At 38.2% G+C, this 26,307-nt stretch overlaps 1 protein-coding gene across 1 annotated transcript in view; it reads right to left on the minus strand.

Annotated features, from left to right (window-relative positions):
* The window catches only part of fndc3ba (fibronectin type III domain containing 3Ba), a 130,985-nt gene that overhangs the window by 44,313 nt on the left and 60,365 nt on the right, over nucleotides 1-26,307 (minus strand). Inside the window, exons 4-6 of the mRNA XM_084119642.1 lie at nucleotides 4,318-4,394; nucleotides 1,657-1,888; nucleotides 405-680 (exon numbers count right to left, since the gene is read on the minus strand). Coding sequence (XP_083975768.1) covers nucleotides 405-680; nucleotides 1,657-1,888; nucleotides 4,318-4,394 — 585 coding nt within the window. The remainder of the gene's footprint in view (nucleotides 1-404; nucleotides 681-1,656; nucleotides 1,889-4,317; nucleotides 4,395-26,307) is intronic.

Raw genomic sequence — 26,307 nt, forward strand, 5'->3', positions numbered from 1 at the left:
CAATTTATTCTTGTGATGGCAAAGCTGAATATTCAGCCGCCATTACTTCAGTCTTCATTGTCACATGATCCTTCAGAAATTATTCTAATATGCTGATTTGGTGCTCAGGAAACATTTCTTATTATTATCATAAGAAATTTGCTTTATTTGCTTAATATTTTCATGGAAACTGTTGCATTTATTTTTTTCATGATTTTTTATTCTTTGATGAATAGAAAGTTCAAAAGGACTTTATAAATGTCTTTACGGTCAATTTCAATAAATTTTTCAATTATAAACAAAAAAATATTACTGATCGCAAACTTTCGAATGGTGCTGTACATAAATAAAAATATTATTTCCAAAAAAGCGAAGAGATGAACTTACAAATAGACCTGTTGACTAGACTACTGCAAAAAACTTACCTTGTAAGTCTGGCTCGCTGGATCTGGGGCTACTCCGAGCTCCACGGGTTGTTTTTTTAGCTCCGGGACTGCTTCCCCCTCCTCCACCACCCCCAAGATTTCCGTGGACCTTGCCGTAGCCATTGTACATGTTGTTGCAGCCCACATTGCTCTTATAGATGGAGGGAGGGCTGTTGAGACGATTCTGACGCTCCAGTCTGTCCTTCATCTTCTTTGGTTGCGGTTTGTATGGCTCATCCCGCCCAAGGTAGTTCATCCCGTACACAGGAATTATCTCTGCGCCAACAAAACAATCATTCAACCATGAAACTCCCATATAATTTAGGAATAGGAAAAATTATGGTGCGTTCCATTTGTCCTCGGAAATGGGACATTCCTAGTCCCCAGTAAGAACTTTTAACTGGAATGCCCTTCAAGTCAGAGTTGTAAATGGGAAACTCAACAACACTGACTTCAGAATTCAATATGGCTTCTCAGCATATCAACAGTAGTAATATAGTTTATTAGTACCTCTGTTTGTCTGTGTCTCAAACTGTGTCTGCACACAGTATTATGCAACCTCTATTTGTGGACATGATACTTTGGCTTTATCTGTGCAAAATACCACTTTTTTGTGTGTTTTTATTCCGAAAAAGCAAGGACAACAAAGGTTTGCATCCATCTTAGATTTCTGATTTTTGTACTGGATTGTGGTCAACTCAGGTGTGACATCATTCTCAGGTCCGACATAAATGGAATGCAGCATTACACTTACAAATACACTGACAAGTTACAGAGCCCCTAAGGGGATATGGTGATGGGGAAAAATATGAGATTGGAGGAAAAATTATATTTATACACTGAGTGCAAAGGTTTTGCGTGAGAGTGGAAAACTTTTGTGAGAAAACGCAAAGCACTGAAATATAATTTCCATCCCATTTCATTCTTTTTACAATCACATGTCTCTTTAAGGCAGGGGTTCTCAACTCAGCTCCAACCCTAATCAAACACTTGAAAAAGCTAATCAAGGTCTTCAGGATTACTAAAAGGTTATAGGCAGATCAGGGTTGGAGCTGAACTCTACAGGAAAGTGGACCTAGAGGGCCAGAGTTGAGAACCACTGCTTTAGGCGCTTCATAAGGTAACAAACAGCATTATTTTTTTTAGTGTTGGTCAAAAGCTTATCAGTTTTGGCAGTGGAACTGAAATATCATGATATTTCACTTGGTATCGTGACAATACCAGAATAAGCTGTGATCATATGCACTCCTACCTTCATTGTACATAGGCGGGATATGATGATGGTAGTACTGGTGGGGGGAAATGTCCCCAGGGCTGACGGGTGGGTAGAAGGCCGTGTGTGAGTTGGGAATAAAGGGTGGTGGGGCCATGTATGGAGGTAAGTGATGAGTTGGAGAGATGGCTGGAGAATAGCTGGGAGGATAGCATTCTGGAGACTGAGGGGTGACTACCACTCTCCGGACCCCTGTGTTGTCCTCCAGCACCTTTAGATGATAAACAAACAAGATTTTTTTTTTTTGTTAATGAATTTCCCAGAGCTGAAAATCAGATTTTTTAAATTCCCTGACATTTCCAACTTTTCAAGGACTGTGGTAAATTTAAAATATCATGCAATATCATGAAATATTAATAACAAGCATTATTATTTCATAATACTAAGTGTCAGGAAAATACTGCATTATATTGTGGAATCCTCTTCAATACTCTACTCCTTCTGTCTGACCTGCTGACCCAGAGAGTGTGTTTGCGTGTGTGTGTATATGACAGCCTGTTTGACAGGCCTATCAATAAGCAGACAGCAATGTCAAGAGTGATCAGCGAAGCTTAGATCAAGTTCAGGCTTGCTGTGCATTCAGATGTTGTGCACACGGTTTGAGACATTGTTTCATTATGCATGTCTATGAGAGACATCAGGCTGACTGTGGACGAGGAATGTGAGCTGAGAGTGGGTCAGTGTTATTTTACAAATGTCCTCATTAACATGTTGGTTCTTACAAAACAACTGTCCAGCCCCACTGCAGTAGGCAACTAGAAACACAATGATGGAGACAATATGGAGGAGAATGCAATGACACTGCCAGATGCAACAAGGTCATGGGTGACAATATGAGTGCTAAATATCAGAGGTTGTTATGATTTCATATTGCTCAACACAGGTGTTCTCAGCTGGCCCTCAAGTTTGGAGAGCTGTACTGTACAATAAAAATGAATTAGTCTGAAAAAGAAAAGCTGTGATTAAATGTCTGTCTAGTTTCTGGTCTCCTTTTGGTAGATGCCCACAGCTCTGACCGCGCTTCCCGCTCCTAGTTGGCACTGGGCTAAAATAAACACAGATACAATGACCTTTGGACAATTAGCAGATTCCTTCAACGGCCACAGGAGGGGTGAAGAGTCAGGCCCATTTAAACTAAGAGGGCATGATTTTTAAGTGGGTTTTAAGTTAGAAAAAAGATCCAAACTGACAATTCTTATTTTTTTATGGAATATCGCAATATTTATTATAAATGATTTATCCGTGCACATCTTTTTTTTGATCATCTTTTTTTTTCATCACATCTTTTTTTATGTGTCCTTGTAATAGTTAATCAAAATAACTTCCCCTCCCACTTGCAGAAACATCTCTTCTCTTTTCTGATGAAGTGTTTACTGTAATGTTTGTCCCTTTGGTCCTGTCTTATCTCACCTAGCCGACTAAGTGAGCCAGGATTGCCACTGGCACCCCCTCAAAAAGAAAATAGGTGCATGACTACTTTGTTTTCCTACTCAGAGTGCAGAGTACAGAAAAATTAGGAAACCCACTATAAGTAAACAGAAGCCTAATCTGTTTGTGTTCTAATCTGCCTTTCTTGCAAACAGCATCACCAGATAACAACCTTTACTCATCATTGGTTACAGGGTCAGGTGGGGAATATCTCCTCAACTTTGCTAGACTATCCATGACATTTCAACATGTATTTACTCTCTGCTTGGTGCTCCATGACATTCTAGCTGGCATTTGCATCTTTTACATTAGTGCCATGAGCAATTACCATTGTGCCCTTGAGGAATAATCTCCTTGTAATAAGCGCATCAATAGAAACACTGCGTGAAAGTCACGAAAACAAGACCACCTACAACCCATTTTTGATTCTTCTTAACATAGAGGTTAAGAACAACAGGTCTAAATAAATAATCTTGTGAATAAGGAAATCAACTTTTCTTAAATCGCAATCTATTCAAAGCAAATATTCTTAATAGTCCTTTCTAACACCAGCATAGAGTCAGAAATGGCGTTTGTCAGCTTGTGGATAGATGTTGAGGTGAGGTCTGTTGAACTATAAATGAAGACGTAATGTAACCACTAGGCTTCAGGCCCAGAGCCGTTGTCGTGCTGATTGTATCTCTCCAACTGCTACTGGTCAGGGGTCTGCTTTCATGTCTGGCCGATCATGAGCGAGATAAGAATTACGGTTTGGGGAGCTCATTCCAGATCAGCACTCGCTACATATTGATTACTCCTCTCATCTGTCAGAGTTTGGAACGATGACAGATTCTTGTATAATGTCTAATGGATCATAATAGAGAAGTAAGAACCCTGGAAAGACCACAGGTCTCATTTACAGAGGTAAGAGGATGGGAGGTGGTCGGTCCAGTCGGCATTATTGGATTTTTTTCTTTCCCAAAAATATGGAAGCTGTCCCACAAGCACACTTGCAAGCACATGCTCAAGTAACAACTAATTTATAATGTGTAGTGTCATTTAAAAAAGTATGGACTTGTGGCATGTTGTTCCTGGCTTCCATTGTGAGTCTATTAGGGTTTTCTTTATTCCTTCTTTTTAGATACTGAGGGAATAGTAAAAATAATAAAATACAATTATTCCCTTTCCAAAGACATATTAATTAATGATATTATCTTGAAATGTAGCACTCACCTGGGAGATGTAGCCAGGAGGTACATGAATGGGTGGGATGGATCCATTGGGTGACATCATCGGAACCTCTGCAGGCCCTGTGCACATAGAAGAAACAAATGGTCAAATATTCAAATTCACCTCAGTTTGTTATAAAGTATGCTAAACATTTCTATTTTACAAACACTTGAGGAAAAAAAGGTGTAAATAAGAAATGCACAACTTGATAAGTTGACATGGTTGGCTAAATTAATCTGTGAATAATTGTTGTTTTGGTCAGCTGTGTTGCTTTTGGTTAAAGAAATATTTATAAGTTTGGCATCTGATCAGCAGGCCCAGACTTCCTCAGAAAACTCCACAGAATTGAAATGAAAGTTAATTATTACATTCCGTGAATGTTCTGGCCATTGCGTGTTCAGTTATAAAATATTTTGGCTGAGCCGATCTATGCTTTTAGAGTGCAGCATTCTTAATTCCATTGAACACTTTCTACCATGTTTAAATCCAAAAATTTGCAGATTCTGAATGGGCCTGCTGATAAGCACCCAACAATGCACTGCTGAAAATGATTATAAATATAGATATCATTCCATCCTCACTGGCAACCAGCCTAACTACTAGATACCAACCAGCAAGGGATAGAACATACAAACAAACAAACAAAGCAAACAGGCCAATAAAGGCCACCCCCACTTTGCATGGCACAGAGGGCTGTGGGTGATGGAACTAGAGCAGTCCAGACAGAGCGTTGTGGAGGACTGGAAAGGACTCAAGCAACATGGAAACTGTCCCGTTGCTCTGAGTGCCTCTCATCAGGCCTGATTTACTGCACACTCATTCTCCAGATCCCTTGCTCACTTTGATTGTATGACTGATGGGATCACCGTTCATGTCAAGTCACCCACCTGTCTTTATACTTGCAACAAACAAGCCCAACTGTGAGACTTTACTCTAAATAAACATTCACTTTATTTGCTCAGAAACATTAACTAGGTTGATTTGTTTACACCCTAAAGGTGTTAAGATTGATAGAGAAGAAATGGATGGGGAAATGTATCATTTTAACAGCATAATGGAATTATAAAAATTATGATGTTTCCAAATATACTATACAGAGTCAGCAGTTTGAACTTAAAATTCTAGGATAAAAGCATCCACTATTTAGTCTAAAGTAAACTAGACACAAATCCCCATTAGCCATTTTTAGATTCACTGGAACAAATATATTCAAATCCAAGGCAAAACCAAATTGTGTTGTTGACTTTTCCACTGCGGTCTCTCTCTCTGCTCACAGTAGCGGAGGTCTGGCAAAAATCTGGTAAAGACATCGTCCCCCCCTCTGAGACAGCAGCAGTCAGCTCTGCAATGCTTTGGCCAGTATAAATCACGGGATGGACTGTAATGAATTCTACAGTTCATTCTTCATTAGCTGCCAAAGCCTGTTCACAACAACATTGCTAGTCACTACTATGTCATATCCTGAAGGAACATTCCAGAACTGCTCAACTGGAACGTTTTTCATAAAATAGGCACTAGAATAGGAGAGAAAGGAGGGATGAATCTTTCTCAGAAGTTGTTACACATGAACAATGTGAACATTTTCCCTCTTAACAATATAATGGGTGTAACACATTCAGATCTTTAAGCTGGAACTCATTTAGTAAAGCAGTGAGAAATCAGTGGATCAGTTCTTTGGATGTGCTAGAGACCTAGCCATACTCAGTCTTACAATAGAGTGCAACAGTTGTAGCCTGACGTCGTCATACTCAGATTCTAGTCAGAATATGACTCTGATACTGCTCCGTTGGGCTGTGATTAAGGGGCGAGTTTCAACCGAACCAGGAAAGAAAATTCCTCTGTACTCAATTGGATAGACCTACAACCAATCAGAGCAACTGAGTAAGTGACGTATGTTCTTCATTCATCTTTCCGATCGACAAATGCCTTGATTGCGGTTCTCTATTCCTCTTTTAAAATTGATGTGCTGTCGATATCTTCTATAACAGATGCGATGGCGGAATCTACACATCTCAATTCTACAGCGGCAGTCATCTTTGTTGTAAATGAATTCAACCCAAGCTCTTTGGTGACGTGGATGATTACGTTACTGTTCATCATCTGTCCATCATCGTATAAAGCCCGCCCTGATAATTTGATTGGTCCGAACAGCTCTGGTTCGAGCATAGTTGCTCCACAACGGATCAAGTCCAGACCGAACTTCCCGACCTCAAATGTTGTGGGCGGGGCTAAGTTCGGCTGGCATCCAGGCTACAACAGTTGGGTTTCGCAAGTAAAAATCACATTCAAGGAATTATAAGAATTGATAAAATCAAGGAATAATATTTTATATTTTTATATATATATATATATATATATATATATATATATATATATATATATATATATATATATATATATATATATATATATATATATATCAAATTAGTCTTTTAACCCTCTGGGCTTCTTCGTAAATGGGTCACACTTAGCTTCCTCCTGGTCAAAAACGGACAAAGCCTTAAAATTTAACTTTAGGGATAACCAATAAAAAATATTTTTGTTCTATAATATGATACTTTGCATTAATTATATCATTTTTATGAGCTATTTTTTCCATTAGAATTAATATATATATTTTTATTTTATATGTATTTTTATTTTTTTTCAATAAATTCAACATTTCACATCAAAATAGAGTGCAGGCCTAAAAAAAAAAAAAATTCAAGTGAGAAGAGCGCCATCTAGTGGCTTCAAAATATATAAATATGTGTCATGTCCTATAACCGCCTATAGGCTGCCTATAGCTTTTTTATTTATTTATTTTATTTATTTATTTTTATTCCCATTCGGAAAGAAAAAAATGAATTACTAAGCAACCACTGAATGGAACAACACAAATTATATATCATTTTAAAGCTTAGGATCTCAGCTTTCTACAGGATCTACATTTATTAACTCCTAACAAGTGCTGAGTAATCCCTCTAAAACCGAGTGTACTGCCAGCAGGCGCCACCTAGCTGCAAAAATATTCATTACCATATTTTTCAAAAATCTTGCCTTGATTAACACAAAGTTGATGTCATTTGAAAGCTTAGAGTCTGAACTTTACAGTGAATGTATCCACTTTGAAAAACTCTTAAGTATTGCTGAGTTATTTGCTGATAAATATAATTTTTTTTTTTCATAATCTATAAAATAATGTACTGCAATGTGTCAAAAACATCATACAGCTCATGAAACATTCACAGATCATTAAAAATGGCACTTCATTTTTTACACATATTATTACAATTAAAATGAGCCCAAAATTAACATAATCTATTGCTTTTATGACAAGATATTCTTCATGGAGAAAAAAATGCCCATGAGGGGGTGTCAAAGACTGTACAAAAAGGCTATCTCTTTTCCAAATGCTGTAACTTTTGATTCCTTTATCCAAAAATTATTATTTTTTTATCCAGATGCAGCTAACATGTAGGGGGACTTCACTAAAAAAGAATTTCCCTCCTACCTTATTTCCTTCCTGAGTTATTCCATGACAAATAAGAAAGATATGCAAAATCATAATAAAAATTATATATATATTTTTGTCTTTTATCAGCCGTTTCTCGGCAGGACAATGTCCAAATGTAATCTAATTTATATTTTCAAAAAATTTAAAAAGAGTTCTTTCAAATGATACCTACCTTTTGACTCTCCTTGCTACAGTTTTGGAGTTATGATTAAATCGTTTTTATATAGTTTGGAGCATAATTTGTTGTGTGTTTGTGTGTGTGTGTGTGTGTGGGGGGGGGGGGGTCATATTTGCACTCTTGATGTTTTAGAGTGTCACCCCTTTATTGCTGTGCACTTTTTTTCTGCACAGTGGCTGATTTGTAGTTTGTACCACCAAAAGTTTCTCTGAGTTTTCGTATTTTTTCGTATTTCCCATTAATTTCCTATGTCGGTCATTTTTGACCGGGAGGAAGCTAAGTGTGACTATTTTTTTTACGACCCTTTAACATATCCGAATCATGTCCATGATTTTTTTGTGTGTTCACATAGCTAATACAACAAAAGTTACCAAGTGTCATCCCATTCTGATTTCGGTCATTTTCGGACGAAGAAGCCCAGAGGGTTAAAACAGTAGCCTGACTGCAGCTAGCCACTTATCGCTAGTCGTTTGCAGCCAACTACATTTTTAAATGAGTAGAGATTAGAGAATGACTGTAGTTTAAAACCAGTAGTTTATAGTTTAGAAAGCTACAGTTTCAAAGTGTGAGATGATTTGAAGACTTGGTGAGGCAAAGCTAGTGAACATAATTAACACAAAAACTCACAAAGCAACAGGAGGGGTAAAGACTTTTTCAGAAGCTGTTTTTCCAGTAACAGCTAGACTCCAGCTGACATCAAAGGGCCTTTTTTGGTTAACTGGTGAGAACAGAGGAGGAGTCCTTACTGGAAGTGTGTGTGTGCACATGTAAGAGTGCTACACAACAGAGACCCTGTGTGAGTGGCCCGAGACAGTGACCTTGCTAGCAGAACAAATCCTTGTAGAACAAATTAGTCTGATGATAAACACAAACAGCTTGTCAGTCAGAGCAAAGTCGAATGAGTGGGTGTTTGCCAGTCAGGGTGTATGTGAGTAAATTAAAGTGTGCAAGTGGGTGGGTTTACAGTAGATGCAAGTTGTTTGTTTAACCATCTTTACTTAAATAGTACAAGAAATCAAGGTCTGTCCTGTGTACACCCACCCACATTAGTATTTACACAAACACAGCTGACACAAATGTACTAGGATCATCATAGTAAGTGAAATAACTAACTCAGCAGACAGGCAGGGAGAACTTTGGCTTTTTCAGAGTATTCTTGCTGATGTAAAGGAAACACATTTTGCGCTCAATCCAACTCTGTGTGGCGATCTTGAACATCTTGAACCAAGAAATAAATGATCTCTGTGAAAGTTGTAATAAATGATATTATTTTCTTTATTTGTAAGCCATGGCAAAGGAAAATTAGGCAAGTGGTCGTGGAAAAAAATATCAAGTAGTGCTGAGGAGGGTTTATTTCTCCAGGCTTGGCTATAAACCTTACCAGAAGTGGGAATGCCAAAACTGTCAAAAGATGAGATAGTCACCAATCGACATGAGAACCGTATGAGCTGTGGTGTCACCACAGAAAATCTATCACCATAAATGCATCACCACACAGACACACATAGCTATTAATAAAAAAGTACCAAGGAATTCTTTGAAGTACCTTGAAGTACCATGGTACAAGAATATACTTATCAAGTACTATGCTATTACCAATTTCACATAAAGGAAGATTGTTTCTGTGAGCATTTGACAACAGTGCATTCATCATACATTTTGTATTTTATACTCCTGACATGACATGGTCCTCTAGTACAGCCGGAATAATTTTTCTTTGCACTGGTGTGTCAGAAGCACAGACTGGAAACAGGAAGTATGTATAATATGAAGGACCTATACTCTGGAGAGTCCATGAGTGTCCGGCACATGACTATGCAGAGAGGAAGAGAAAGGCTCTATGTGAAATACATTATTCATCCCTTCTTTCTTCTACAGTTGAGCACGGGGAACACATGTGGGCCTAGGGGAGTCGGTACGCTTTAATGAAGCGTTCAGTTTGAGGCTGGAGCTGCCTGGAACCACGGTCAGGCCTGGTGGAGTGCGAGTTGGTGTGCATGCCGAGCACACAGAGGATACCTTTTCAGCCCTGCTCTCCCTGATGGCGTACTGTACATAGAGAGAGCACTCATGAGTCTACACTGAGCCCACACTGGCAGCTTTCTTTCAGCCACTCCACAGCAATGCAACAAAACTCATCTCCTCTCCAACATGAGTGTCCAGAAGCATGCCAAAGATCTGAACCATACTCTCTGTATATATTATCATAGCTAAAACATTCTGTGCCTTTGAAGCACACTCCATGTCAGAAGTACACTCCAGTGCTGGTCAAGTATTGCTTGCTTGAGCGGATGGATGAATGATGGTTGTCACATTAGGTTTTCATATGGGATCTTCAAAAGGATACAAGGACCCGTCAAACTGGCCTAAGTAACTATATAGGGCTTTTAATACGGCCCTTACACCAATGCAGCCTTGGGCCTTTCTTGCTAATTTCTAACAAAAAAATATTATGTTAAAGGGATAGTTCACCCAAAAATGAAAATCATCATTTACTCACCCTCAAGTTGTTCCAAACCTGTATGAGTTTCTTTGTTCTGCTGAACACAAAGGAAGATATTTGGAAGAATGTTTGTAATCAAACAGATCTCGGTCCCCATTGACTACCATAGTAGGAAAAAATATATACTATGGTAGTCAATGGGGACCGAGATCTGTTTGGTTACAAACATTCTTCCAAATATCTTCCTTTGTGTTCAGCAGAACAAAGAAACTCATACAGGTTTGGAACAACTTGAGGGTGAGTAAATGATGACAGAATTTTCATTTTTGGGTGAACTATCCCTTTAACAATGTGAAGCATTTGGAAAATCCAATTCATTCACTGTAAATTAATTTACTCTTTTTTTTTTTTTTTTTTTTTTTTTGGCTCAATAAACAACTGTAATGTTCTAATAACTATAAAATAAATATAAATCACCTGGTTTCATCTGATATGGTCCCTTACAAAAAACTATAAATAAATGTAAGCTAAGAAGAAAACAAATAAAAATAATATGTAATATAGAGAATCAATAAAAGACATCAAAAAGACATGCAAGACTGTAAATAGCTACTGAAAATAAATAAATAACTGATAAATAATTTTAAATTGTAATAAAATTTCACAATATTACGTTTTAACCATTTATTGATCAAATAAATACAGCCTTGGCAGACATAAGATACTACTTTCAAAAGCATAAAAAAAAAAAAAAAAAAACATATTCCAAACTTTTGACCGATAGTATCACATACCAGCAAATTTATCCACTGGGCAAGTAGCAAAAGGTCTTAAAGTATTGTACAATAACCTGTATAACCTGGATACTGTGCAGAAACAAATATGCTGTTTTTTTTCAAAACATGTATATCAGGATGGGACAATATTTTACAGACTGCATAAGGCAGGGATATGGGTACATAAAGCAGGTGATTTGAAATGTGATTAGAAATTCAAAGACGTCTTAATCTGGAAAGGAATGCCTTTAAAGGTAAGCCAATACATCATACCATCCAATTTATCGTGCCCGCTAGAGATGGGAACAGCAGAGTATCCTCATTCTAAAACAGATAACAATAACCCAACGTGACAAATCTACATTAATATGAGCAGCACTGGAAGGCTGCAGCACAGATAACAGTTTTCTAGGTTTCAAACGGGGTAACAGTGTCGTCTTGTAGCATTTCCAGAATACTGGAGTGGGCAGTGGCACTAAGCGTTGTCGTCTTCCAATCTCAGTGGCCAGCTCTCCTCTCTCTCCGCACAAGAGGCTCCATTCAGGGGCCCGCCACTGAGGCTCCCAGCACAGAGACAGCAATATGTTCCCAGTTGGCAAACAGACGTGTGTTTGGACAGTCTCTGTAGTTCTCTCCACTTAGCAAACACCAGCATTCCTGCAGCTCTGCAGCCAGCAGACACACACACACATAGCGCAACAAGAACCCAATGAGGCCAAGTCTAAGTCCCTCAGCCTGACCTCCATGGCAGCACCAGGCCCTTTTCTCCTGTCCTAAGGGGGCATCAGCATCAGGCCTTCACAGGACATTATGATCTGCTGGATGTATACCCTCAGACAAGCCTTTATCAATACATAGCCTAGGTCACGCTGCACACATGCATAGGGTACAACACTCCAATTTAAAATTATAGTTCAGCAAAAAAAAAAAAAAAAAAAAGTAGTCCTCACACAAGAACAGCTTGTAGGGGCTGTCAAGCTTCAAAAAGCACAAAAATATAAAAACACCTTAAAAGTGTGGTCCATATGAATGCGCTATATTCCAGTGTTCTAATGTCATTTACATTAGTGTTGTGAAGTTCACAGTAGATTTTGTTTGAGGAAAAGATCACAGGCTAGAGGTAAATATTACTGTTGTACTGACATTATAATATTCTGTAAAGTTACCACATTAAAAAGTTTGGGGTCACTAAGTTTGTTTTTATGTTTTCAAAGAAGTCTCTTATGTCCACAGATGCTGTATTTAGTTGCTCAAAAATACAGTAAAAACAGCAATATTGTGAAATAGTTTTACAATTTAAAATAATTGTTTTCCATTTTAATATTATTTTTAAATGTTATTTATTCATGTGGCATGATGGCAAAAACATTACTCCAGTCTTCAGTGACACATGATCCTTCAGAAATCCTTTTAATATGCTGATTTGCTGGTCAAGAAACATTTCTTATTATTATCAATGTTGAAAACAGTTGTGGTGTTAATATTTTTTGTTGAAAACATTATACTTTTTTCAGGATTCTTTAATGAATACAAAGTTGAAAAGAACAGCATTTATTTTAAATAGAAATCATTTATAACAATATAAAAGTCTTTACTGACACTTCTGACCAATAAAAGTATTAATTTTAAAGTAATTATACATTTCAGACATTCTACTTTCCAGTGATTTTCCAATGAAATCAAGACCTTGATTATAATTATTAAAATGTATATGCTTGTTTTATAGCAACATGGAACAATTCACTATGTATTGCAATATTTTAATTAATTCAGTCATACCAGACTATAATTAGACAGAGAGAGAGAGAGAGAGAGAAAGAGAGAGAGAGAGAGAGAGAGAGAGAGAGAGAGAGAGAGAGAGAGAGAGAGAGAGAGAGAGAGAGAGAGAGGGGAAAACTGTCAACTTTCTTCCTTATATCTGGAGTGAGAATATTTTCCATCCTAGACCTTCACCCAGCCAATAAAATCCTTGAACATTCATTATTTATTGAGTGAATGCATCAATTTTCCAACAATAAAGAGATTTGGTGGATATTTGTTTACTTTCACAGCAGCCCTGAGGACATCAATGTCATTTTATGACATTTCAATGGGCCCCTGTTGGAGGTAGAATGTATAAAACCATATTTGATTTGGCATAGAAAACACTGAAATTCCATCCACAGACATCCAGCCTAGTCAAGAGGCTGTAGAAATCCACGCAGGAGCACAGCCTATCCTAAACCATCCATCCCGCTAGGAGGAATTTGGGGCCTGAATTATGCTAGTATGTCACTCAGCAGGCCTAAATTAGTCAGAAATGTATCCCCCAGCCAGCAATATTTCAATCAATCAGTTGATGGGTCACTGCTAAATTCAGTCAGTCAGTGAGTATTATATTTGGTTAGTCAGTCAGTTAATCGGTCATCAGTGTATTCAGTCTTTCAGTAAGTCATCAGTGCTATATTTATAGTCAGTTAGTCAGACCAATGAGTCTATTATGCAGAAGATTCAAAGGGGTTTATGATGATGAGGAGAAGGCGAAAACCTTAAGAACCTCGCCCAAAAAAAACTGATATTTTAATCTTGGCATTTGACTTCCTAAAAAGCCAAATGACCTAATCTTAACGTGGAAGATCAATTTGAAGCGTGCCAATAACCACAAATAAGGTTAGCGCAGTCTGACAGTGTTTGTTATGATTGGATAAGAATTGAATGTGCTTGACCAACTACAATAGGCCAACAGTCACTGACAAGTTTTTATACAGCAGAGACCAATTAATGCAGTTTGTGTTCCAGTCTGGACATAACGTTTACACTTATTATGAGGGTGTAAGTGACAGACAATCTCATGTAATAATCATGTCTGATTATTAAACACATGTAGGTTCCCTGAGGCGTCTATGGAAAAAACATACATCCTTAAAATCTGACATATTGTCAATGAAAAACATATTTCAGATGGATTTGCAACATACGTGTGCTAACAGAGCAGGGTACAGTTTATCATGCTGCTTTGGTCGAGTTTTGCTGAGGCATGTTTAGCCTGACAGACAGATGAATGTCAGAGTTTAACGCTGGGTTCGCATGTCTGGATTATCGCAATTGCAAGATGTCAACTCGCAGATTGTACTCTGACCTGCTCACGCCCTTCTCTGAAACGATTTGTTCTATGGAAACATTCATTACACTAAAATGGATCCATGTGAAGCTTTGTTCTTGGCAGCAAAATACAGTACTATATCATATTAACGCACTTTTCTTTGTTCAACCAGAAAAGCGCCAAGGTTCCCAACAAACTTTAGTTGCTAACACTCCCGCTATTTGTTTTGAGCTAATGAATAAATACAATATAGCTTCCATACTTCCACAGTTCATATTGTCATCAAAATATTAATGTACTACTCAAAAACAGGTCATTTCAATAAATCCGACATGATGCACGTTAGCTTGTTTTCTTCGGCAGCAGAGTTGTTAGCAAAGCAGCTACGGTGGATGTAACTTGCTAAATATTCATATTACAGAGCCTATAGGGATTATATTGATTAGAGAGATTAGAGATCGACCAATGTGTTTTCATTAGGTTGTTCTAAAATTATTATTTGGTTTGCTAATGCTAAAAAAGTATGCATGAGACTGAATGTATTAGCATGATGTTGCTTTAATCAACGACATGCATTTGCTGTTGCACAATGCAGATGGAGAGCGTCAGACACGCTCACAGTGTCGTGTTTACTGCTGCGGTTGACTGTAAAGAGAGATGAAGACATGCTTCAGCACAGCTGCAGTCTGTAGGGAACATCCTCTCTCTCACACACACACACACATTAACACACACTTTTACTTACACCATCATTAGAAAACTCCATTCACATACCATATGGTGCTTTAAAAGCTGCTCATCTGTCACATTAGAGGAGTACAAATGTAGCCAGGCCCTTTAAGGAGAGAAATGGGCCCATAAAAGAGTGTGATTTAGAAGTCCAGTAAAGAGCTGCGCTCATCATCTCTTCCTGGAAGGATCTCGGACTCGATTCATCACCAGCTCCATTAGAATCTCATCAAGTGTATTATTAGACCAATTGATGAGTATCTGGTCCTAACTAAACTAAACTAAGCATGACTTGGGATTAGGCAGTGTCACTCAAACATTTTCCTAAGAGATTTCTGGAACCAATCAGAGCAATGTATAACAATATCCCAGTGTCTCTTGCAGATTCAGCTGGATTTGAAGCCTTATCTAACCAGGCTACTTTATGAAAACATGAGAGAAAGCGCAGGAACAAAAAACCTCTCATGATTTATAAATAAATTATGTGTTTTTGAGGTTTGGAGGCTTTATAACAAAAAATGAAGTAGCAAATAGGTTGAAACGGAGGTGAAAGCTGCACGGCCAGACTGCACACATAATGAATGGCAGACATGCGCACCGCCACAGGCAGGGCAGGGTTGAGACACAGACCGCATGGTATCAGTCACATCTGACTCTGCACGCCTAAGCTTGCTCAAGACACTTCCCTTCTTACAAACACTTAAAACATCAAACAAGCCCAAATAAAGAACAGATATATCAATCCACCAAATACAAAAGGGTTTGACCTTCGACCTAGAGGTCATGGGACGATATCACTTAACAACCCCAAGGCTTTTTTGTTACCTGTTAAAGTAAGGACATCCAGTCTGTCACAATCTATATGTGAGAATTTTATCAGGTGTGTCTGAAAAACAGAGACTGCACTAAAATTAGGGATGGGAGACGATGGTCAAATAGTTGGTTGTTGGATGAGAGATTTTGACCAGTTTATCTTTTTCTTTTTTTAATTTAGGAGCAGTACTTTAAGTAAATTTAGAGATGCCACTTCAGATGGGGTTTTAGTGTGCTGATGGTCTAAAAAGCGACATTTAGATCTGCAATACTAAAGGGGTTTTGACTCTATGCAAATCAGCAGTGATGTAATTTTGTTTGTATTTTGATGCGTCCTAACCATGATTCCAGCAATGCGACATAATTCAAGCAACAGGCCCTGCCGCTCATTGCTTGCGGTTGTGGCTAGTTAGGAACAAAAACTTAGGTTAGTATGAAAGCAATAGCTTTTATTGCTTGTCACTTTATCATTGCATCTGGTCTGGCGACGTTGTGATACAGCCAGATAAAGCAAACAAGTAACTAGTAACTTATAGTAACATAAATATTAAATCGTGATATGGCTTAGTGTGATTATCAAATCTCAAAGGCTGCGATTTAATCAACTTAAATAAATTTAGGCCCGGTTTCACAGACAGGGCTTAGATTAAGCCAGTATTAGGCCTTAGTTCAATTAGGCCATTTAAGTAGCTTTTAAAAATGTGCCTTAGAAAAAAAACATTACTGGTGTGCATCTTGAGACGGAATAATGGCACTGACATATTTTAAAATATGTCAGAGCAAGTTACTTTAAGCTAAAACAGCTCAAACATGCATTTTAGTCTGGAACTAGGCTTAAGCCTTGTCTGTGAAACCAGTGTCTCAGAGCAGCTCACTTATAATGTGCATTTGGGGATGCAACATGTGCTAACTATCTTCACAGACTTATAATGAGAAGTGCTAATAAAACAACTGTGGTCAATAGAGAAGCTTGAAGGTCACTCTGCAGTTTTCTGACAAAATAAAAGCTCAATGGTTTAACGTTTGAAAAATAAATTAAGCCAAACATATTAGTATTGTAATTTTACAGTTGCACTGCAAAATAAAATTATTATTATTATATTTTTATTATATACTCTGTAACACTTTACAATAAGGTTCATTAGTTAACCTGCATGTATATTAGTTAAACGTGCCTTTCGCGTTTTTACACTCAGTGGGACCGTGACGAATGCGAGGGGGAGATTACTCGCGACTGCCGGCAGATTTGAAATAATACGGCCACCGTAGGAGTTAAAACGCCCTCGGAATGGGAGGGGCTAGAAAGTAATATTCAGTTGGTAGTCATAAACAATTTCACCGCTGGATGGGAGAAAATCCTATACAGTGTAGCTTTAACAAAGATGAACAAATACTGTAACAAATGTATTGTTCATTGTTAGTTCATGTTAGTTAATACATTAACTAATGTTAACTAATGAACCTTATTGTAAAGTTTCACTTTTGCAGTGAAATATTACAATAGCAATTCTTCATTATTTTGTTTAATATTTTTATATATTATTATTATTTTTTCATATTTATATATAAATAACAAAAAAGTACAAATATTTCCCCGAATTGTGTAGGCCTAATACTTACTTACCAACACTACAGAGACAATAACAGATGTATGACAGGATCCCAGTGAACATTTAAACATTTAAAAGTCAACATAAACATGCCTACACCACAGTACATTTATAGGGCCATAATGAGATGACATACTCTCTGCCCCCTAGATATATATTCGTCAAATTTTCTTCTTCTCTAAGTTGTTCTCACTCAAACGCACACATGCCCTGCAGGAGAAGACGCTGAGCAGCTGCTTGCTCCTGCTTTGGAAACAGGCAAATTCTATGTTTCCTAAAAAGTTAACACTGTCAAACATGGCTCCCAGTCATGAAGAGTGTGTGCAGTGTGGGACGTGCGCTGGGTGTGCTCCTACACGTCTGTCCTTTTAAACTCTGGCAGCTCCAGCTGAATGCTGCACGTCTCCACCCAACTCAGTAGCCAAGTATCTAATACTCTAATGAGGACACTTATTATTCTCGCTTACATGTTTGCTAAAGCTTTTACTTGTATTTTTCTTGTTCATAAAATACTGTAAGACAAGCATCGCTTTGAGTGGAAATTAAGTAAACATTCTTTTAATGAAGCTCAAAAGAGACTCGCTTATGGTAAAGACAAATAGTTTTGCATAATGAAAATGTACACTTAATTTTATATTCTAGAAAACTGAACCAGGGAAATAGTCTGAAAACACAGTTTCTATTTTTTCCCCCATACTTATCCAGTCCTGGAAATCACTCAAATCAAATTCCATACTTTTCCAAACTGCGTACAAACCCTTTCACCCTCATGTCGTTCTCGCCTGGCAAGCATGTACGTTTGAATGTCCGTGTTTACTACAGTGTGTGCTGGTCAGTAAATCTATTCATCATACAAAGAGCTTGTGTCTCTTCAGAAGACTTTAATTAAACCACTCAATTGATTATTTCTACGAGACCTTTATGACCTTTTAAGTTTCAAGGGAATGGACTTGGAGGGACAGGAATCTCTCATAAAAAAATATCTTCATTTGTGTTTGGAAGATGAAGAAAAATCTGAGGGTCAGTATATGATTTTCAGACAGAATTTTCATATTTGGGTGAACTATACCTTATAAATACATTAACCTGAGTCTTGGATAAAACTAACTCTATATAGTGATTCATTTAGTTCACATCACAGATACATACCGTTGCATTTTATATCACATTATATCGATATAACGATATAATGTTACACCCACTGTCACTTAGCAATTTAATGCATGCTTGCTGGAAAAAAATTATTACTATCAAATAAAACTGGAATTTAGAATGGAAATTAAAACGACTAATATTAAATGGAGGAATGCAGCTTCAATGATGTCTGTCCATACCTGCCCGTATCCTCTACAACGACCTCATCAACACAGAACCCTGCCCCTACTAAAAAAGATGCCCCATCCTTGCCTCCACCCTATGAAAGAGCATATGCACACCCATCCTCACTCACAGGCAGGTCAAACAGCTGTAGAGGTATAAGGCCTCGTAAAGTTGAAACCTTGGGAGCATGTAAACCTTTGAAAGCACAGTGCCCTGAGGAGGACTTGTTCTCTCAGTGAGGCCCAACCCGGCTCTTCCCTGCCAGCTCAGTTTTCTCTTCCCCTTCCCCTGGGATCGCTCCCCTGTATAGTAGGCCTTTGTGGGAAAGGAAAGCCCCTGAACCGAGACTGATCCCCCCCTGAGAACACACGCCCCTCCTGACTTACTCGGGCTTTCTCTATATTTACATAGACAGTTCACGCTTTATTCCCCCAAAAACTGCTCCATGGAAGAAAAAAAAAGCAAAGCACGTGCACGTGGACAAAACAGTGATGTGTGCGCTAATGTGTTTTATGAATTGATGTTAAGTGAAATCATGAAATGATGGCCTCTTCACTGGGCATACAATATCACAGCAATGCAAAAAAATAAGTCTCCAAAGTTTTGACCACCAATTACAGTAGTCAACATTTGAAGTGGATAAAAAAAAAGTTCATCAAAGTTGTACTAAGACAAGAACGGGTATTGTTCAAAATTCATGTATAACTCTGATGAAAGGTTTTGATCCACTTCAAATGTTGACTACTGTACATATATCTGACCAATGCTAGCAGCAGCAACAACCTTATTCTGAATATTTTATGAATAATAATAATTTCTTGCATGAATAACTGCATTAACAACAGTTATTAATATAATAATATGTAACATTTACAATGTTACAAAATATTTCTGTTTCAAATAAATGCCGTTTTTATGAACTTTCTATTCATCAACACTGTAAAAAGTGATCAGTTGACTTAACTTCAAAAAAGTTAACAAAACCTGAAAAAAAGAAAACAAAACCTGTTTTAAACATAATAATAATAATGAGAAATGTTTCTTGAGCAAATCAGCATATTAGATGTTAGAGTAGGATCATGTGACACTAATATTTCATGATAACATTATTTTATCATCAAATAAATGCAGCCTTGGTGAGCATCAGAGACTCCTATAAAAAAAAAAAAAATTATATATATATATATATATATATATATATATATATATATATATATATATATATATTTATATATTTATTTATTTATTTATTTTTTCTTTTCTTTTTTTTTCTTACATACCTTCAAACTTTTGAACAAATGTGCTCGCTAAATACTGACATTGCCATCAGCTGTTGAAAAACCCATATCCATCAAGCACTAGTCAAAAGAGTAGAGTGTCGCTTATGAACTTTCCCCATTAAACGGATGTGTTGCTTGCTTGTCTCTGAAATGTTTCCTGAATGGTGTATATACATGCAGGTGCCTTGACAATACAGCTCTGTAAACCTACTAATCTTAAATCGCACGCGTGTACACTCCACGCTGTTTAGATGTTGTATGTGCGTGTGAAGGGTTTTGAGCCCAGAGACCCAGGATCTCTCTGGGATGCCTGTGTGAAGCTGGAGTCTGTGTATATTCCTGTCCATGAGCAGATGAGCAGGGAGGACCGAAAGAGAGAGGCCAGCACATGGGTGGTCCATCACCCTTCCAATACAACTCCAACACAACGTAAACCAACAGGACCTCCAGGGCCATGCTCGTCCTGCATCCATCAGCCTGGTAACATGCACCACACCAAAAGCGAAAGATCTCCCAGAGCGCGTTAGGGGTGATATATGGACCTCAGCAGGGCCACAGAGACACACACTTCATGTCCTGTAAACACTGCAGAAGCAGCAGGCAGTCCAGCTGAGGCAGACACCCAAATCAAGAGCAATTTACAGATTTATATCAACCGCCGGGAAAAACAGACACTCAGAGGGGAGAAACATTCATCTCTAGGAGCCTTAATATCTCTCACCCTCTATCTGTCTCTTAAACGACGCTCAGTGGCAACTCCCCGCTGAAAGGTCCAGCGTACACCAGCATGAATTTCCATGCTGCTCCAGACTTGTTAATGCTGGTCAAACGTGCTAAAGAATGAACATGTTGTTCAGCAGCTAAAATAAATTAAATAAAAAAAAATCGATTTTATAAATAATAAAAAGAAGTAGGTTTCTAGAGTGTGCTGTAATTAAATATATGAAATAAATATAGGGATGGGGTTCTATCATTAAATTATATAAATGCAAAACCTAATAATATAAAATATATACCCTAATTTGAACAATCACTTTCCACTGGCAGAGTATCAGTACATTTTGTAATTGATTTAAGGTGTAATGACCACTAATTGGACAAGTGGGTACAGTTGTCAGCCAATGAGAATCTAAAAATTGATTGATTAAGTAACGGAGGCTAACGGGGGGAGGGAGAGGGAGAGAGGGAGAGAGAGAGAGGGAGAGAGAGAGAGAGAGAGAGAGAGAGAGAGAGAGAGAGAGAGAGAGAGAGAGAGAGAGAGAGAGAGAGAGAGAGAGAGAGAGAGAGAGAGAGAGAGAGAGAGAGAGAGAGAGAGAGAGAGAGAGTCTGTGAGTCAGTCTGTGAGTCTCCCAACAGTGTTCGGCAGCAGGATCTCTACTAGTAGCAAATCTGTACGTTTATCTGCTCCAAGAACAGAGCCGTTATTACATCGCTAGTGAGAAATGTCTTGTAGCCTGTAAGTTGTTAAACTATTTTACTGATAAAAACAAGAGCAGCTCAGTCAGAGCAGCTCTACCAACACGTTTCTGTGTGAGTGTGTGTTCGTACTGTGTGTGTGTGTGCGTGTTTAAGTGGAGAGAGCGTGGGAGAAAGAGAGTATGTGCTTTTCATACATAATAAAAAATGATGTGTCATTTTTATCCTATTGTTTACTATATTTATTTGCTTGGTCAGTGTCATTGTGGGTTTTGGTTCTTATGCTGTTGTAATCTGTAAAGAACTTTGAACTAACTGAAATCATTTGGCGAAGTGATATTGGACTGTAATGCGGTCAAAACCTGCCTGGAACTACTTTAGCCATGCATTTCCCTGAAAATAATTGCACACCTTAGAACGTTCGTCAACCAATCATATTCAAGCATTCAACAGCCCCGTAGTATAATCTGAAATGATCCATAACTGAAACAATCTATCACTACTGTTGACCAGCTGATGATCTTTTCAGCAGTGCTGAAATACGTTTCTCTCACAACATCCTGTCAATCGCACCTTCTCCTTCCGAAAGACGTCCATGTGACCATCTCTCAGGGAGGCCCCATGTACGGATCGGATGTCTAATCCATCACTAGAGTTACATTTCCATGTCCTCTCCATGCCTGCAGTCCCAATCGGTCATCTTTCCCACAATAATTGCGTCTCAGAGCCTCTCCCCACAACAGAGAGTATGACATGCTGAGCTGTGTCATGTTCTCTGATGAAACTTGAGTGGGAGCTCTGGAAACCCACCTCTTTTTGTTGTCATTCTTTTAGGGTGGGGATAAAGATGCTTCTGAAAGGACAGACAAACCTAGTTATAATAAGAAAACAACAGCCTGAGAACTGCATGTGGATTTAACACTTGCATGAAGCCGCTCTCGCTCCCTCTCCTTTGCCAAAAAAAAAAAAAAACAGCACATGTGGTGACCACATTGAGAGGAAACGGCAAAGCTCCGGTGCGGTGGAGCTATATCACATCACTGGTGCTTTGTTGTGGGTGCTGACCTACATACAGGGGTACCGGAGAGAGGAAAACACCTTAGTCGCCATTAGGAGAGAGGAGAATGGTTCAAGTTGGGTCTAAACTGGTGCTCGACCTATCAGACACCACTTTTTAAACAAAATTGTATCTGTTATTGTGCCAGAACCGGAGCTTGTTTCCACGGTCTTGAAAGTCAAATGATGACATAACTGACTGTTACAAGACCACACATAAACACCACATTGTGGTCTTTGTTTACGAGTGTTATGAGCTTTTAGAGCCATTAGAAGCAACTTTTGAATATAGTTAGTAGTAATAGTAGTAGTACTTGCAGTAGTATTAAAAAAATTATTTTATAATAATGACATTTTCTGATTAATTTGAGCCTCAAGAATTAAGTAAATATTTTTTTGAGTGTGATATAAACATGCAGAACCGATCCAGATTGGGAACCTATTATTATTAGTTGCAGTAGTATTACAATTAGATAAAATATTTAATTATATGATCATAAAAAAAATGTCCCACAATTTGATTAATTAATTAATTAATTAATTATAGTGGGTGACTGAGACGGACAGAGAGAGGGAAGGAACGAAGTGGACATCAAAAGTGTGGTGAACAAGATGCAGATGTGTACTGTACTCAGGTCTGTTATTGTTGATAGCCTGTTGTTGCTGCTATTGCTTGCCAGCGGTATTCCATATGAGAACACCGTAAAAGAGAGAGGGAGAGCAGGAACTAACTGAGACAGGACGCACCACTGAAATAGCGGCTAGGCAGACAGAGTAAATCCTGATCCAGATTTACTGCTGCTCACAGCAACACAGACATACAAGCACAAAATGCACATCATCAACTGCCAACCCAATTTGGGTTTCTTGAATGTTTCTGGCAAAGCAGACATGAGTGATCTATAAATGTTTCCTCAAAGAAAGAGGAGAAGAAAAAAAACAAGCAGCAGCAGACAACTGGAGCAGGACTGAGTTCTGTTCACTCTCAGTGATACCGCCTGGTTTGTTGGTCCGTTGGGTCGGATTGCTTTCTCACCTCAACCAAACCGCCCCAGAGTTTGTTTTTAATTGGGCCGAGACCACCTTGTTCAAGCGATCTCGGAACGATTGTTTTGGTGTGGATCCGAGCGCGATTGTGTTGTTCATAAATGAACCGAACTAAAGGAGAGAAAACGCACCAGGTTCCGAAACAAATGCTCCAAACAAGCCAGGGGTGAAAATGGTGGACATACAGTAAAACGGCAAGAAGATTTTGATATGGAAAAAAAAAAAAAAAAGAAAAAGAAAAAATATTTGACTTTGAGATCTTGGCAAGTTTGAGACATCATTGAGAGCTCTTCTGATAACCTAATAGGGAGATAAAAGAACGCAGAAGCATTTTTCCTTAGGAAAAATATGAGCAAAGATCTTCAGCAAATGGAAGGACTATTGAGAAATGAAATGTGCCTTTTTGTCTACAGATAAACAAACCAGCCCTGAGCAGAGTTTTGGGTCACTGTGTTCCCTTTCCTTCTGATAAAGCCATCACAAAAGACCAAAAACCAAACAGGCTTTAGTTCAGTATTCTGAAGATGTGCTACAGTATATTGTGGCTCTGTGGTTCTGGACTGAACACTGAATTTGTCCTAGTTCCAGACGCTGCAAAAGTTCACCCTCACCTTCCCATTCCACTGATCAAACTCCCAGTCATCCGGTTCTGGTCCTGCGCTCAGACCTCTGGGACATTTGGTCACCGCCACTCTGGCTCTGTTATGCCTGGCCCTGCCGTTCATATCTGCATTAGCCTGCATCCAAACAATTCACACTGATCCATCTGGTACCTTAGTTTTAAAAAATATTTTCCTTAGAAATTTCAGGACAAAACATCTGAGAAAATGGTGGTACTTTAACAAAACAAACAGTAACTGTCCGTTCAAACCTCCTCAGCTATGAAAAATCAACATCTGAGCAATTACAATATTACTCTTGGAGAACACAATTTTCATATTAAAGCATTCGGAAGTATTTCTTTATGTAGATATGGCATCCTCCTTCAAACTTGTGATTGACATTCCTGAGCAAATGATCAGTGTTTGTCCATAATTACAGCTCATCTCTTCTCCAGCAGACCACATGGAGCTGAAGGGCTGTGAGAGAAGCTTTTAAGAGACTGAATAAGTGTGTCAGGAGTTGTCTCTGCTAAACGCTGTCTTTTTTATTTGTAACCACAGTTGCATGGCAACGGTTCATGCCCTTATCTTGTTCCGTCTCAGTCCGATAAGCTACTGTGACTCCGAGGTGGATGGAGGTGTTTTGTAATGGAGAGCGATTTCACAGCACTGAGAAAATCATGCGAGAGGATGGAGATGGATCCATAAAAACAGTCTAGAAATGAAGGGATGGAGGTAAGAACAAAAAAAAGAATGTGTTGGCTCAACAACAACAAAATTAACGCAACAGTTTGCATCAATCTTTCGGAGTAACGGCAACATTGAAAGAATTATGTTCAATCAACAAACTAAATTGATTTAGAGGAACTTAACATTTTGTAATATTTTGAAGTCCAACTTGATTTGTTGGACTGTAAACAATTAGTCTTAACTTTTTCAGTTAAAACCCACAGATTTCATAGCACATGCTAAATGTAACTTAGGGCCCTATCTTGCACCCAGCGCAATTGACTTTGTACACCGACGCATGTTTCATTCCTATTTTGCACCCGCGCAAAGCGCGCTTTTCCCTCCACAAAAGCACGTCGCTAAACTAGGGAATGAACTTGCGCTCCCTGGGTGGTTCAGCGCAAAAAAGGAGGCGTGTACCGGCGCAAACAATCCCTGGTGCTATTTTACTGTTCCATAAAACAATTGCGCCACTGGCCAGAAAAAACCTAGTCTAAAGTCAGTGGCGCGTCGCGCGTTGTTCATTATGCTATTTTAAGGGCGCATGCTTGACCATAATGTATAGCGTGCACAACGCGCATACACTTTGATTCTCTAATCTACACAGAAGCAGCAGTTTTCATTTTTGCAAATCATATTATTACAAACGATAGATAGATAGATAGATAGATAGATAGATAGATAGATAGATAGATAGATAGATAGATAGATAGATAGATAGATAATTTATTATAAAAGCATACATCTAGCTTACACATTTACCCACATTATTATATGCCTGTTTAATTTGGGTGTGTTTCTCCATCCCCAATGTCACTTCTCTCTCTTTTACGGCCGTGACGAGAGCGCTTCTCTCCCTTTTAGATTTGCGCCGGGCGCAAGAGCCATTTATCCCGCCGGGAAAATAGCAACAGCGCCGAGACCCGCCCACAAAGTTACTTGCGCTTTGCGCTTTGACACTGGCGTTTCAGATCGTTAAAATAGGGCCCTTAGTGTCAATGTAGTGTTTACCTTCATGTTGTCTATTCTTCAGCACAATGAGAGTCACAAAAACTTTAACATTATATACAGAAACTATTTTAAAATGTCAAACTTAACAGCATTATACACTAACAGGTCTTTCCTTTCACTAAAAAACAAATCAAATACTAACACTTAATTCCAACATTTATTTTCCTTATCCAGTCTTATAAAAAATCAATTAACGCAGATATTTGAAATTTAATTACTCACAATTTTACGTCAATGTAATGATCCACATTATAATGTCAACAGAACTAAAAAAGATAATGTTTGCATTATTTAGTTTAACTTGCAACATTTAAGTTGTGGTAACAGGTCTCATGAATTACTTTTTAGATGATAATTAAATTAAAAAAATTAGATTTAAAATAAAATAAAACAATTCAGATGCAG

The sequence above is a fragment of the Abramis brama genome, assembly GCF_963993115.1.
Source record: "Abramis brama genome assembly, chromosome: 7".
Classification (NCBI taxonomy): Eukaryota; Metazoa; Chordata; class Actinopteri; order Cypriniformes; family Leuciscidae; genus Abramis; species Abramis brama.